General features: G+C 37.4%; 1 protein-coding gene across 2 annotated transcripts in view; it reads right to left on the bottom strand.

The window, feature by feature from the left end:
• The window catches only part of LOC127935676 (E3 ubiquitin-protein ligase RNF19A), a 30,954-nt gene that overhangs the window by 13,320 nt on the left and 1,276 nt on the right, over positions 1 to 16,358 (bottom strand). For both annotated transcript variants that reach the window (XM_052533767.1, XM_052533766.1), the window contains exon 2: positions 1,013 to 1,841. In XM_052533767.1, coding sequence (XP_052389727.1) covers positions 1,013 to 1,841 — 829 coding nt within the window. The remainder of the gene's footprint in view (positions 1 to 1,012; positions 1,842 to 16,358) is intronic.

Raw genomic sequence — 16,358 nt, 5'->3', positions numbered from 1 at the left:
ACTGAAATTAAAGTACAGCACACTTGTTTCATTCAATTAAAACATTACAAAGTGTTTGGTTACATTTTCAGCAGCACAGTTGCCTAGACAACAGATACAACAAAACAATAACAGACTTATTATAATAACACAGATTCTTTTCATTAATTAACGTTAAAAACTCAGCTTTTATCAATTAAAATCATATATTTAAAATTAAAATAATAGATGAAGTTAAAACTCTTCCATCTTGCTGCGAAATTGAGCTCACGCATATAGAATGTGCGCGTCCAGTGTGCGATACCTCGAGTTGTCCTACATGTGGCGCGACGCGACGCGGCGCGTCTCGTCCGGTGTGCGACCGCCTTTAGGGAAGTTTTCACCACTAGAGGGTGCGTATCCAAAATAAACAGAGTGTGGAATCATGGGAGTTGTGGTCTTCATCCCCACAGTGTCTGTTGCCTGCTCAAGTTCGTGATTTTGAATGTAAACGCACTGCAAGCAAACACTGCACACTTAGATGCAGATTTATGTTTCTGCCGGCCGGTGCCCACTGTACACACTGCAATACGTGCACTTGTAATATCTAAAGAGAGAGAGAGCATCCAGTTATGTTGACAAAAAACTAGAGCGCCACTCTCTCTCACTCATGTAGTGAGGGAAATCCACCTGCGATCCGAGCGGAGAGGTTCGGCTACTCATGGATTCAATATGTGCTCTCGATTCCTAAAGTCCACCACACTGATCTCCACAAACATAAGACGCCAGTCTGTCACACACGCATGTTACACTGTTTTACACAACATTTGCATATACACCACCGTTCAAGAGCTTTGGGTATTTTTATTTCAACAAGGATGCATTTAACTGATAAAAAGTGACATTTATAACGTTATAAAAAAATTATGTGTCAAACAAATACTGTTTATTTAAACTTTCTATTAAACAAAGTATCCTTGGGAAAAATAATGCATCATGTTTTCTACAAATACAGCAGCACTGGTTTCATAAGTTTGAATAAAAGTGCCCTTACCCGCAGTCTGGAGCAGGGCACCAGCGGCAGTCCGGGTCGGCCACCAGCCAGCGGCGCAGCATGAACTCCTCGTATTTCTCCATGAGCACACGGTCGTTGAGGATCATGCGGATGTCGTGGGGGTTGTAGCGCTCCGAGCACTCTGGGCAGCTGATGTTGACCCTGCTTTCAGAGATCTCGATGCGCAGATACTGTCGGAGGCAGTCGGCACAGGAGCGGTGGTGGCATGTCATGATGTCAGGGAAGCGGTCTCTGGTGTGGCGCAGCAGGCACAGCGGACACTCCAGCAGTTCAGAGGTGGAGGCTGAGGATGAGGACGAGGAAGAGGAGGTGGAGGCCATACTGGGTGCAGACAGCGCCGAGGTGTGATCCTGCTGCTGGCACATTTCCGAGTGCACGCTCTCCACACTGGCGATGCCGTCCAATCCGGCGGCCAGTGCCCGTGACTTACGGGATTTGGGATCACCGCAGCGCCGGCGGAACAGAGAGCGCAGTGAGATGCGCCGCTTTTTAGGTGTCTTTCGTACAGAGGGTAGACTGACAGATGAGGCGGCGGAGGGAAGGTCTCGCTCAGACCCCTGCTGCTGCTGCAGACTCATCTCTCCAGAAGAGGCACTGTGGTTTCCAGAGGACTGGGGAGCTCCTACAGGGAGGACCGAGGGGGAGGAGGAGGAGGAGGGGGAGGGAGAGGAGAGAGAGGGAAGGGGGGACAGGGTTTTCAGAGGGGAGCGTGAGGTGTTAAGACATGGCGGTGAACTCTCTGAGCCAGGCGGCTCAAGCTGGGACACACGGGTCAGTTTGGAGTCACCAGGATGGATCTCGACCTGATCTGTGAAGAAACAGAGACATGGCTGAGTGAGACAGCACATCTAACACTGGAAAACTGATTACCACATTTTGAAATACATTTTATACCGTTTTATACAATATTTAGAGATTTTTTATAATAATTTTAGTTCTTTTGTGCAATCATTTGCAATTAAAAAAACAATTAGTTATTTTCTTTATCAATTCACAGTTCTAGAAAGTAGTACCAAAAACAGTGTTTATGCGCAATAAGCCTACACAATGCACTATATATTGCCATATGAAAAGATACAGATATTTTCACTGGATGATTTGAATAGCTCCAGTTGGAAATTAATAATTCTAGAGTGACTGGGTGTTTTTAGGGAGTGTCTCTGCAAAAAATAAAAATAAAAAAGAAGAAGACTTTAACAATCCATACTGTTCAGAAATTAATTTAAAAAAATATAAAAATAATGCTATTAGACTGTAAAAAAATGGTTTATGGAAAAAATAAATGACAATTTAAAATTAACAATGCATAATATAATATATATATATATATATATATATATATATATATATATATATATATATATATATATATATATATATATATATATATATATATATATATATATATATATATATATATTAGGGATGTCAAATTTCGATTATTTCCATGATCGATCGTCGTTTAAATTAACGATCAATTAATCGATTAATCGTTAACCATAATAGCCTACTGCAAAATGCGTCTATTGCAGGCACGCAGTCAGCGGTATGACAGGATGTGCAAAAGCCACACACACACACAAAACGCTTTCTCACTTGAATTAAAGAGGTTTTAGTCTGAATAAAATGCTAGTAGCAGGATTATAAAATGAATAGATGCGATTATGATCATTTGATAAAATGAAGAGAGCGCGCCATACTTTTGAGGTCATTTTACTTTGTTGACAGTTTCCAATCCCGCACGGAGAACGCTGAACGCGCCTCTTTAAATGGTTTTGTGGTGCTCGTTGTTGTATTTTAAAGCACAATTGCAATGTTTTCAACTGACATTATTGTATAAAATTATCCGAAATGGGGAGCGCGTGTGACTGCGCTGCACATTAAGTGAACTACATCGGCGCTGCTGCACCAAAACACAGTTGCTCACATTAATTTGATCCTGCTGGATTCTGTCCTAGAAAATGTCAGATTTTTAAAAATCCGGCATACAGCACATTAGATCGTGACAGTGCATGCGTGCAGACGAGGATGAGCGAGCGGGGCTTTGGCTAGATTTATTTGGAGGTTATTGCTCATGTCTCATTCGGCACAAATCGAAATGTTTCCATATTCGCAATGTATTTGAATGTTAAACTATTATTTATAATGTAAACTAGGCTTGTACTTAACACGCATTCGCATATAGACGGAAAAGATGATCCTCTTCATATGAGCAAAAACGTCCTTGGCATAACAGCAGAGTGGACCGGTATACTACGGTCTATTTAAACTGACCAGTGTAACCTTTTAATGTTTAGTTGACATTTTATTTTGATAATGAACAGACTGCGATGTAAGTTTGAATCGCTAGAATATACGTGTGCAGCAGGCTCCGGGGCGATCGAAACAGCTGAGACATTAAAAAAATATATATATTTTCCGCAAAACTGTTTACTTTCATTTGTGCACACTCATAATAAAAACAGAAGATTTGTGCTCTTGTAAAATAAAGCAAACAAACAGAATGCGTTGTCATCCTTTTTTTTTTTTTTTTTTTTGTGAACTTATGGAGCGCCCACACTTCTGTTTTAAATCCGTTAATCTTAATTAGCCTATTTAAGTCGGATATATTTCGCATAGCCTATAAAAAAAAAAAAAAAAAAAAAAACATGAAAACAAATTGTTATTTTTATGTTGGGCCTATTACTTAGTAGGCTATAAATTTTCCTTAAAGCATCCCATTTTGTCCCAGGGCTTAGAACCTGTGCCCTAGTCAGGTCCATGCAGAAACTTGTGAACGATGCTCGGCGTCACCGTTTAGTGACAGCAGTGAATGCTCCAGGAATGTGTCGGTCACAGCGCCTATTAATCGCTGTTTTGAATCCAGCAATTATTTATTTAGAAATGATAAGATCTGATTATGACAAGTGTGGTATAAAAGCTTTGTTTATTAGAGGAATAATAGGTTAACTGGAAAATGTTAGATCGCGACCATGCTTTTGGACCCCATAGTCTTCATTTACGCGGCTTTGTTCTGGTTTGCCGGTTGGTCACGAATTTCCACAAATTCAGTATATTTAGGCATCGTTTCTTTTCCTAAATCTTCATAGTCTAACCCTCTAATTTCCCAGGTTTATTTTATTATCTTTCGCTTTTAATAACTGTTTTCGCATCTCTTACTGTGGTAAACATGGGAAGGGAAATTAAAGATTTCATGAATTAAGAATTCGTTCGATTTATTAATTTGTTCCCTTATTTCACTTAAATCATGGGTTATTTAGGGAACAAAATTAATGAAACATGGACAATTGCCACATTAATAATTCGTAGGAATGAATTAACAAGTTGTAGGAATGAATAGACTACCTGTCCTGTCACTGTGTCCCGCAGCCCTGCAAAGCGCACGATATAAAACAGTTATCTGATGAAATGATTAGTAACTACATTTCTATTGCATTTAATGTTGAAGAACTTTTATGTTGTTTCTATTTTAATGTACTTTAAAGTTTAAATCACATTAAAAGCTTAATTTGTACATTGTGAATGAATGATGATGCTTTTATATATCGTCACCGTCACTCACAGCCGCTCGCACGTGTTGAGTGCGCATGAGCCGCACGCAGCCCAACACTGAATCGGTTAACCGACCATCGATAGCCTTAATCGATTGCATCTCTTATCGACAATTAATCGATCATCGATTAATCGTTGACATCCCTAATATATATATATATATTAAAAAATTGGGCTATGCATTTCCTTTTGGCAATTTTACGGCAAACCTGCAGTGTTCTGAAATGTAAAAAATTAATAATCTACTCACAATTTAATTCTAAAAACTAGGGATGCACCGAAATGAAAATTCTTGGCCGATACCGAAAACCGAAAAAGAGAAAACCAAGGCCGAAAACCGAAACCGAAACACCGAAAGAAATTATGCCAATTATTAGTACCATTGCATTTATTGCTATGACCGTGTACTAGCTTTACTAAAATTAAGACATTGCAATTGCATAAATTAATATTAAAGTTTCAAAGATAATTACAATTTAATAACTTATTAAAAAAAAAACATAAAAATACATAATTACAAATGATGCAAATATTTATTAAGCACATTGCAACAATGCACAGTATAAAATAAAATTCAAACTAAAAATGTATCCCACTCATGTGTATATTTAATAATAATGTACAGGCCTACTGGCCTGCAGAAAGGTTTTAAAATGAACAGTTCTCTCATAAAAACAAAGTGCATTTAGGTGAAGTGCATTTGAAATTGTTCTCTGTAGGACTAGAAAGTGCATCACTTCTCCAGTATAGGCAAGGAGGTTGTCTCTTCTGGGGATGGGGACTTCAGACAGTTAACCATAGACTTTTATCACCGAAACAACACGGCCGAAATGTTGTGATGACGCAAACAGAAAACGCGACCTGCACGTGCATCTGCATAGCGCAGACCACGAGCTCCACGCGACATTCACTTAACACCAGTGAGAACATTCTCTCTCTTCGTATTCCTTTATTCGCAGCACTAACGCGTCTCCTAACAAAGAGATTAAGACGGACCACGAAGTGAAAACTAAGAAAAGTACAGTCTTATAGAGTCTGTTAGCACACGTCTCACTGAGATCTTGTCGGATCCTCTGCACTTCATCGCGAATGTGCTTGATCCGCGTTATAAAGACCATTACTTGGATGCGGAAATAAGGGAGCGCGCACGAGAAATGATCCAGGCCGCCAAGCGCAGGAGACAGATCAGAGCGCAGAAAAGACTGGTCTCTGCACCAGATGAGTGGAATGCACCATCGTTGTCTGATATGTTCAGTGGAATTCTGCAAGAAAGTGCCTCAAATAATAATAATACGTTGGCTATTTTGTTCTTTAGGCTACTATATATATATACACACACATACATAATATCAGATTGTAGCCATATTTATGCTAGATTTTCTGCTAGATTTCTGCTTTAATTTGATAAAAATGTTTATTTATGCCCTGGCCCTATTTAAATACACTCTCTCAAATATTTCTCAAATGTCAGGCAGATGACAAGCTCAACTGCTCAACAGCTAGATGGTTATCTGTCTGAAGTCCCCATCCCCAGAAGTGATAATAGTCTTGACAACTGGAGAAGTAATGCATTTTCTAGTCCTACATAGAAAAATTTCAAATGCACTTCACCTAAATGCACTTTGTTTTTATGAGAGAACTGTTCATTTTAAAACCTTTCTGCAGGCCAGTAGGCCTGTACATTATTATTAAATATACACATGAGTGGGATACATTTTTAGTTTGAATTTCATTTTATACTGTGCATTGTTGCAATGTGCTTAATAAATATTTGCATCATTTGTAATTATGTATTTTTATGTTTTTTTTTTTTTTAATAAGTTATGTAATTGTAATTATCTTTGAAACTTTAATATTAATTTATGCAATTGCAATGTCTTAATTTTAATAAAGTTAGTACACGGTCATAGCAATAAATGCAATGGTACTAATAATTGGCATAATTTCTTTCGGTGTTTCGGTTTCGGTTTTCGGCCTTGGTTTTCTCTTTTTCGGTTTTCGGTTTCGGCCAAGAATTTTCATTTCGGTGCATCCCTAATATATATATATATATATATATATATATATATATATATATATATATATATATATATATATATATATATATATATATATATATATATATATAGTAGCCTAAGAACAAAATAGCCAACGTATTATTATTATTTGAGGCACTTTCTTGCAGAATTCCACTGAACATATCAGACAGCGATGGTGCATGCCACTCATCTGGTGCAGAGACGAGTCTTTTTTTCTGCGCTCTGATCTGTCTCCTGCGCTTGGCGCTTCTCCGTCTCCACGCGGGTTCTCCGCATCCAGCGCGGCCTGGATCATTTCTCGTGCGCGCTGCCTAATTTCCGCATCCAAGCAATGGTTTTATAACACGGATCAAGCACATTCGCGATGAAGTGCAGAGGATCCGAAAAGATCTCAGTGAGACGTGTGCTAACAGACTCTATAAGACTGTACTTTTCTTTGTTTTTTCTTCGTGGTCCGTCTTAATCTCTTTGTTAGGAGACGCTTTAGTTCTGCGAATAAAGGAATAAGAAGAGAGAGAATGTTCTCACTGGTGTTAAGTGAGTGTCTCGTGTTCTGCGTTATGCAGGTGCACGTGCATGTCGCGGTTTCTGTTTGCGTCATCACAACATTTCGGCCGTGTTGTTTCGGTGATAAAAGTCTATCGGCCGAAAACCGAAAAAGCCATTTTCGGCCGAAAATTTTCGGTGGCCGAAATTTCGGTGCATCCCTACTAAAAACTACTTTTTCTTCTGTGGAAAAAATATTTTGAGAAATTCTAAAAGTTTTGTAACCATTTGTAACGACATGAGGATGAGTAAATTACAGATTTTTCCTATTATTTGCTGAATGCTGAATAAAACATGTTACAGAACATCACTTTTGTAAAGGATTTGTTCTACACCGACTAGTTTGGAGGGTTGTTGTTTTTTTTTCTACCAAGAAATAAAAATAGACGCATATTTGGATGGACATTGTTTCCAGCGTTTAATCTTGAAATTAAATTTGATTACTGCATCAGATCAATGTTATTTGTCCTCGATATCGAACAGCTCTAATAATGAATGTTTCACTAAATGGAAGTGGTTACTCAATTAACACCTGACTCACTCACTGAACTGCAAGTCATCACCACTTTTATTCAAACCCCAAATGAAACCTTATAAGGGTTAGGGGAATTACTGACTGGTTTTTCATTAACTGTTGTACTTATAACTATAAACAAGTTTTGGACTTGTGTTACAATGTGTTACAAAATTCTGGGTAACACGTTTTTTTTTTTTTTACAGTGTCCTTGTTACACGTTATTTGTACTTATTATTTGTATTGTAGTAATAACAATAAATCATGCATAACTACTAAACCTAAATTAGAGGCTGGGGAGAGCTCTCGTTTCAAAAAAAAAAAAAAAAAAAAAAAAAGTACTTTCAGATCAAAATGAATGTGTGTGGGTTAAACATACCACACTGTGGGTGCAGCGAGATCCTTTAGTTAGCACAGAAAGTGTTTTTGCATGTGAAAAGGTGTGAACTTATCACATGCAGCACAATAAAAAGTGTCAGTCTCAACAGAATGAGGAAGAAACATTAGTATGAATCATCAGAGCTTCCCAAAAACACTGCAGTCTGTCACATGAAAAGTCATAGGAATAACAGGCCTTTACTTAATGACTCTTGAAAATAATAAAAAGGTGTTTTCCACACTTGGGCTTCTTTGGCAATTTGCATTAGATGTTTCTTTCTTTGTGATACAAGCCTCTCTGCTGCCTCTAAGCCATACCTGAAATATTTGAACCTCCTTGTGCAAATACACACACACACACGCACACTTTCCAGTTGGGGTTTTTCACACTCTTCATTCAAAACACACTAGGGTATTTGCTCACGAGTTTAAAGGAAGCAGACAGCCAAATGAGTTCGACTTTACGATCAATTATACTTTACTTTTTTAGACAAAGTCTGATAGGAATTGGTGATGCACATTCCCAGAGAATCAATTGCTCCAAAAATATTCCACACACTCTTACAAGCATAGCAGATGTGTGAGACATAAATGGACAAACACGCAGCTTCTGCCAATCTCAAGTTAATCTGGAGTACCTATAGAGTACTATTGCATCCTTCATATCTCTGAAGAGTCTTTAGTTTTATCAGATTTAGAAAAGACAGAAAAAAAAAAAAGTCGAGTTCCTGCAGTCGAAGTGGAAACTTAGAAGAACCCTAAAGGAGTTAATTTAAAGGTTTAGCATGAGAAACCAACTCTTTAACAGTGTAAATAACTCAACACTCAACATTCAACTGATTGACCTGAGCAAGTTTCAGAGATCATTATTAGCAGCAGATGCCAAGATCTCCATGTGTGCGTTTATGTAATACAAGGAAACTGAGATAGATGATTGTTCCAGCATGTTCTTGAAAAACAACTGAAGGAGGAGCAGGAACACTTCGAATAATTAAACTTATTTGGCCTGAAATAAGTTTTAAAGTGTGTTGTGTTCAATGCTGACTTCCTGCATGCACCTTAGATACACCCAATACCACTCCGGTGACTTGTCAAAACACACGCAAGGACATGTATGAGCCCTTGAGACAAATGCCACGGCAAGCTGATAACACTCAAGAAAAATAAGATACCATTAACAGACATTACTCTCATTTAGGGTTCATCCAATCTCAACACAAAAGTTAGGTGTAGATAACATCGCCACTGTTTTGCTCTCTAGGTTTAGTCTAGTCCTGATAACACTGACTGGTATGTGCAAACAGCTCTTGCTCATTTTGATCGACATTTGCTGGTCGAGCTGATGATGAGAAATAAAGCACTCACAATCAAATGAATCTGATTTGAGAGCTGCAATGCAAAACAGCTGACACTGTTGAACACATTCCCACAACACACCTACCTTGTCTAACCAGTGTGGTATGTTGTTTAGACACATTATATGAACATTACTCAGATTTTTCTAGCTCATCAAGGACAGTTTCCCATGTTTGATTTCCCTCAAGGCTGAAACTAAAGTAAACATTCATTATTATTTTATAGATCTGGTACTTTTTTTTTTAGAAACGTTCAATCATAAAACTACTTTAAGGAATATGAATATATTAGCGAGCGGAGAACCCCAGTGAGGCATATTTCAATGGGATTACCCGAATTACTCATTGGTATGATAAAATGCATCATACACAATTAGCTTTTAATAGTTAGAGCGCCATTATGAAGAGAATTTGAACTTATCACAATGTTACAGTAAATGTCAAAACTAGCGATGTTCCAGTGTGGGGTGTGTTTACTAAAGGGGTCTTGGGGAGTTCATGCAAACACTGGAGGAGTTAAAGGGGTCATATGATGTAAATTCAGTGCAATGCAATTTTCTTTTCTCTTCAGAGTGTTACATGCTGTTCATGAATAGATAAGATCCCTAAAGTTGAAAAGACTAAGGATATCCTTTAAAATATTCCTGTTTGCCTTAACCCGACCGACCCTGACAATTTAGGACTGACAAATATTTTTTTTTTTTTGCTTTTAGTCCGACCGATTTGCTGATTGTAAATTTGCATTACGACGACCATTTTTTTTACTCTTCAAACAAATAATACAAAAGCAATAATATTAATTATATTTAAGTATTGTAAATATATACATTTCTTAGGCCTACATACAAACAAAGGCTATCTTCCTTAATTAAAAAAAACCCAGTGAAGTCATCTATGTTTACACAGATGTCACACTATGGCCTGTGCGTTCGCTTCGTCTCATACGCTCTCATTCACTGTCAGAGTCAACGGTTCGCGTTTGGTAATGATGGCTGCGGCTGCAGTAAACTAAATGTTCGCGGTCACTGTTCAAAGTCATACGGGTTCGTGCACCATAATAAATCTAAAAAAATTCATTAAAACAGCTCGACACCGCTTTAACTTGGCACAAAGTTCTGGAAAAACTGGGCCCAAATATTTTCCCATCTCTTCTCCTCTCTAGTCTAAAACCATGACCGTGTGGACTGTCACTTTATGTTCGAAAATCTAATGCACAAATTCATTGGTCCAACCAATAGAAGTTTTGAAAACGAAATTGGGAAATTGATTTTAACAACCTTCTCTCGGAGCGCGTCCAGGTTTTTTTTTTCTTTTTTTTTGGAACACGCGTCTCACAGCACCTGCAGCTTTGGACACACACGCATAACAGCAAATGATACTTCTGCACAATGTTTCTCTTTTTACAACAGAAATGTGAATTCTGCCGGCATTCAAACAGTCTCATGCATACAGATACAGATTTGGGCTAGAATCGCCTATGTTGTTGACATTTCTCATCGTAAATAAAGCCACATTGAAGCCTGCAGTAAATGTTTTGCATTATGGCAGTCCACTCTGCGTATTGTTTTTCGAAAATGTTTCTAAACTTATTTATTGAGCACTGACTTGAACCATCTCTCGAATCTTCCATTTGTGCACTGCACGGTATCAAAATAGAAAATGTATCCAAAGTTAACCAAACAAATCAATAAACTGACCAAATATTAAAATATATAAAACAGGTTAGATAGATATATATAGATGAAGATGAAGAACGTACTTAATTGAAAATCATTCCATGAATTATGTAGAGGGGCTTTTAAAACTCTAAAATGGTAAAGGAGTCTACTGTGCATAGTTCAAGTGGTAAAAAAGGTCTGAATAAAATGAGTTATCCATAAAACCGGGTTCCTGCTGAATGTACCATTCAAATTTGTAACTCCATTTCACACATATGGAAACCATCTAGCTCACATAAAACAGCAACCAGCATCATAAAGAGCAGTTCACATGAATGAGACATGGGGAGATTTTATACATCCTCTACAGTAACGTCTGACTCCAAGGAACCATGTAAATCAGCTAAGTAGCTAAGAAGTTTCCCTCTAACCAAAGCGGCTGAGAAAGAGCAGTCAAAGCAACATGCAGGGCAGACACGCCAGCACAGTAGAACGGATTCCACCCTTCATTTCCCCCTCATTTTTCTCCCTGCCACCCCCTTTTCCAGTCAGCTGAGGCCTGGGAGGAAATGATGTCAGCAGCTAGGAATTTTGTGAGGCTGTGTTCATCTGCTCTGAGTTTGTGTGTACACCAAGAGACCAAATAGGCTTTTCTTCATCAGCACAATTGATGATTATGCCAGCGGGAGAGCGCTTGCCACTGTCCCAGCTGCTTCAGGACACACACACACACACACACACACCTCAGAGGCTGGCAAGCATCCTGTGTGCAGGCATGTGCAAAGAATGCATTGGGATTTCTGTAATGAGCTTATTAAAGCAATTTCCGGGAGCATTCTTCACTGAGGACAGACTTCCTCACCATGACGACATACATTCATTCGCTCAGGCCTGCTACATCCTGGTCACTCACCACGTTTTGCCTTGTATGGCATTGATCAGTGATATTTATACTCCACACAAAGCTTTGATCAGATATTAAGCCTGACCCACCAAATCCAAAATCCCAAGCCGCCTTTCAAACTGCTGTCAGCTGAGCAGCTAAAATACAAAGCTTATTCAAGTTAGCTATAATCCGTCTCTATTCCAATCTAACCAGGAAAGAACAGCAGACTGAACAAGGACAGGTGGAGCTATAACCAGTAGTGTTCAATGGCTCTTATACAATATTAACCAATCAAAATGACCTCTGGCTAACAGGAGCGTTTGTGCCAAGAGACACAAAACAGAAATAGCTCAGTATCCTGTGTTTACATATAGAACAGGACAAACTGTATTGTTGAACGACAAACGCACATCTTTTTTCCCCCCCAAACAGATTTTCCAACAAGCCACTTTTTTCAACAAGTATACAAGAGTATTGTGATGAATGTTGCAGGTTATGTCGTCACACTTCATTGTGCAAGCTGCTCTCCACGGAGACAAACTGAAGCAATAACCAAACTAGGGAGTCCCCCTAATAGTCGAATAATCAAATATTCTCAGATTATGTAATCTGTATTAAACAGTGCAAAATATTGTTCATAATGTATTCAAATCAGTTACATAAATCAAGATTTCCTTTTTTTTTTTTATATATAGGAAAAATATTTTTTATTAGCTGTATCAAGCGTAAATATTAGGGATGCACCGAATGTTCAGCAACCGAAATAGGTGAACCAAACAATGACGGGACGTGATCACAGAGGCACGCACTAAAGCAGCAAACATAATGGCCATGTGAAAACATTTAAAGCCGTCTGAAAAAGATGCAAAAATCATTACAATGTGACATTACACAGACAGCAAGCGACTGTTTAGTACTGCATCACATGTCTGCGTTGAGAAGAGGAAGGTGTGGTTGTTGCTGGTTTCTATATGATGATTGAAAACTCAAAATGCCCTTAAACAATAAAAAAAAAAAAAAAAAAAAAAAAAAAGAATGTTATGTTTTCCAATACACGCACAAATTGGTTGTATTCAAACAGGCTAATTTTAGCTATTTTATTTATGCAATGGAATCTTTAGCTGAAAAAGTCTCATACAAGATCTAATGACTTGTTTCCTCATGGGAACAGATTTGGAGAAATGCAGCATTACATCATTTACTCACCAATGGATCCTCTGCAGTGAATGGGTGCCATCAGAGTGAGTCTTGTGGATCATTGTGATATTTGGACTCTCAGTCTGATGATGATACATTTTTCCAAATCTGTTCTTATGAAGAAACAAACTCCTCTACATCATAGAAGGCCAGAGGGTAAGCACATTTTCAGGTGAACTACTCCCTTGTGGCTATTGCTCAAATTGGGTAACTTACTGTGCAAAGTAAATATAGCTCGGAGTACAAAGAAAATAAATTAAATAAACATATAAGGGCTGCCCCCGATAAGGGCTGCCCCCTAATAAGGGCTGCCCCCTAATAGTAGACCAGAAGAGGTTTGGTTGACCAAAATTGTATTAGGTCACAGACAACAACAAAAAAAAATTAATAAAAAAGAAAAAAATCCACAGCATAGGTGGAAATCCCAGGGGGACAGGAGCCCCCCATCTGAGAATTGTCCCCCCTAAAAATATGATTTAAAAAAACTCCAGGCACGCATACAGTTAAGCATTGCTACCTTGAAAATGTAGCCTGTTCATTATTATTATAAAATACAGTCAGTCAAACATATGAAAAAAAAATAATAATTCACACTAGTAAAATTTATGCCATTAATCATTATCAGTGTACCACTGGCAAAATAGCTTATTATATTTTTAATTCTGGTTCTTTTCTAAATACTGTTAAATATTTTTTTTTGTGGGTTGAGGGGAACTAAAACAGCCTAGCTATGTATACAGTGTTTACTATAATGTTTGTAAACCTTTCGGATAAGCATTAATCTCTGAATGAAATAATAAAATGTGATTTATAGGCAACCTATATTTTTCAAGGCAGTTATTTTTAAAATCGTAGCATATTTTAACCATGCAGCAAACCTTTTTAAAATATTTTTATAAATTACTGAAAAAATATAAATAAATGACTTTTTAAATAGTTTAGCTGATTGTCTTAACGGTCGGTTAACGGATAACCCGGTTAAAATAAGCATCCCTAACTTCCACCAAATGTTTCGTGATTCGTTTAACGTCTTAACTGATTTGAATAGTCAAATTTTTATCGATTTTCAACTGGCTCATGGTTAATCGTTATGTCTCTAAGCATGAGTTTAAAATTAAACTTCATTGGTAAGTGTGATGCAAATAAACGGAGACAAATATATAGAGCAGTCAATCCTCCGCATCGAAACACCTGCATTCATGTGGCTTTCAAAACAATGCGTCACTTGCCATCATGTTTCCTTCATCTCAGGATATAAAGCGTTCTTATGAAAGTGAAAGTGTCCGGATCAGATTTATCTTACAGCTTTTAGGAAATGACAGTTTTCATGTAAAATTACGTAAAGCAAATGTTTTGTGGAAAAACTCAGTACAAGTAAACCAGTAATATCAGTCATTTATTCTCTTTCATGATGTGATTAATTTTCCTGGTTCTTTTCAATGGGCAGTTTCTGTTTACAGTTCACAAAATAGAGCCCTACCAGATTAAAATACACAGAAATGGCGTTACATAGACACCATGTACACACTTCCTTTACCAAACATGTGTCTCCCTGAATTTCCTGAACACAGTTTCACAAGAAATCCACCACAGCAGTAGAGGAAACACTCCCTTACAGCAATGCAGCCAGAGCACAGAAAGGCATTTCACAGAACATAAAGAAAACAGCTATGCATAAGCACATGTAAACTTATGACACTACAACATGGTATAACGTTAAAAGTTAAAAAACCTACTCGATCATATTCTTCGGTAGCAATTAAAATTGACAGAACTTCAGTAAAGAAACATGATTCTCAATTTCTCCAGAATTGTGCAGCTCTACTTCAGTGGTTTCTGCAGGGAGTTCTTTGAAACCACTGCATTGTGGGGACGTACTTACGATGAAAGCATGCATAAACACTGTGGACCATTTAATGAGGACCTGACCTCTACACACAAAGAACATCAACTACATTACCAGACATGCTTTACACACAGATACCTGCGGCAGGCAGAAAAGAATTTGAGTTTCATTTCACTGAAAACTTTTTCCTGTGTTGCAGTGTTAACACACATTGGCTAAAGAAATACTACAACAACATCCCTTGCCATCCTGGGGCACGTCTGGCTTTCAAAACACACAAACTCTTGTTAGCTCAGTTTGGTGTACGTTTAGTAAGCCACCTGATTTCATGGCACTTCCAGCTCAAGTATAAAGCACCCACTGTTGTCCAGCTACGCAGAGAGAAACAAGCCCAAGACTTTGATTAAGGTCAAGAACAAGACCATTGGGAATTTGTAAACAAGATAAATACACACAGATCTCAGTGTCACACTGTTTTTCCCCCAAAGAACTTCATCACAATCTTTTCAAACAGGTCCTCTGCTACATTTGTGGTCATCCAATATGCTAAATCTGGTCTAATAACCTGTGGCAGAATGAGATCATCCAGACATTCAGATTGAGGACATCTGAATCCTGGTCCTACATAAAAGACTGCTTCAAATGCAATCATAGACAGGCATCCTAATAAAAGAGTAACAGACTTTTCGCTTGAAAGTTTGACTTAATTTGGTAATATTTCTAATAAATATTTACATAAACGTATAAAGTGATATTTATATATCAAAATACATAAAATATCAGAAATGACTAACTTAAATATAACTTACATATACATATGAATAAATAGCATATAAGATATACAAGTACAAGTAATATTTTATCAATGTTTACCGACTTAAAGTGGTATATTTATGACATATTTATATAAACAAATAAGTGCGTTTCTTTTTCGTTTATGCAAGTATTTATTAAGTTAACCATTTCTGAGAAAACTATTACTTTCATGTATTTGTGTGGGTGTATACACACACACACACACACACACACACACACAAATACATGAAAGTTATATTTTTCTCAGAAATGGTTAACTTAATAAATACTTACATAAACAAAGTTAAATACATAATTCGTATTTTATCAAATGTTTATTAATAAATGTATAAAACACACACACTGTCTGTTTGTTTGTTATATATAAATTTATATTCTTTTTTTATAATAATTTGATATGTAATAATTTAGGACCAATGTCTATTTTGTGCCAATTTCTTTTATTTTCTTTCACTTTCAAAAATACTATGTCATTCACTATGACAAATGTCTGTGGACATCTGCTGGTGCTGTAGGGTTCAAAATGATCTGTTCCTCC

This window comes from Carassius gibelio, chromosome A19 (genome assembly GCF_023724105.1).
Source record: "Carassius gibelio isolate Cgi1373 ecotype wild population from Czech Republic chromosome A19, carGib1.2-hapl.c, whole genome shotgun sequence".
Taxonomy (NCBI): Eukaryota; Metazoa; Chordata; class Actinopteri; order Cypriniformes; family Cyprinidae; genus Carassius; species Carassius gibelio.
The sequence above is the reverse complement of the archived record's forward strand: the minus strand, read 5'-3'. Positions and strand labels throughout refer to the sequence as shown.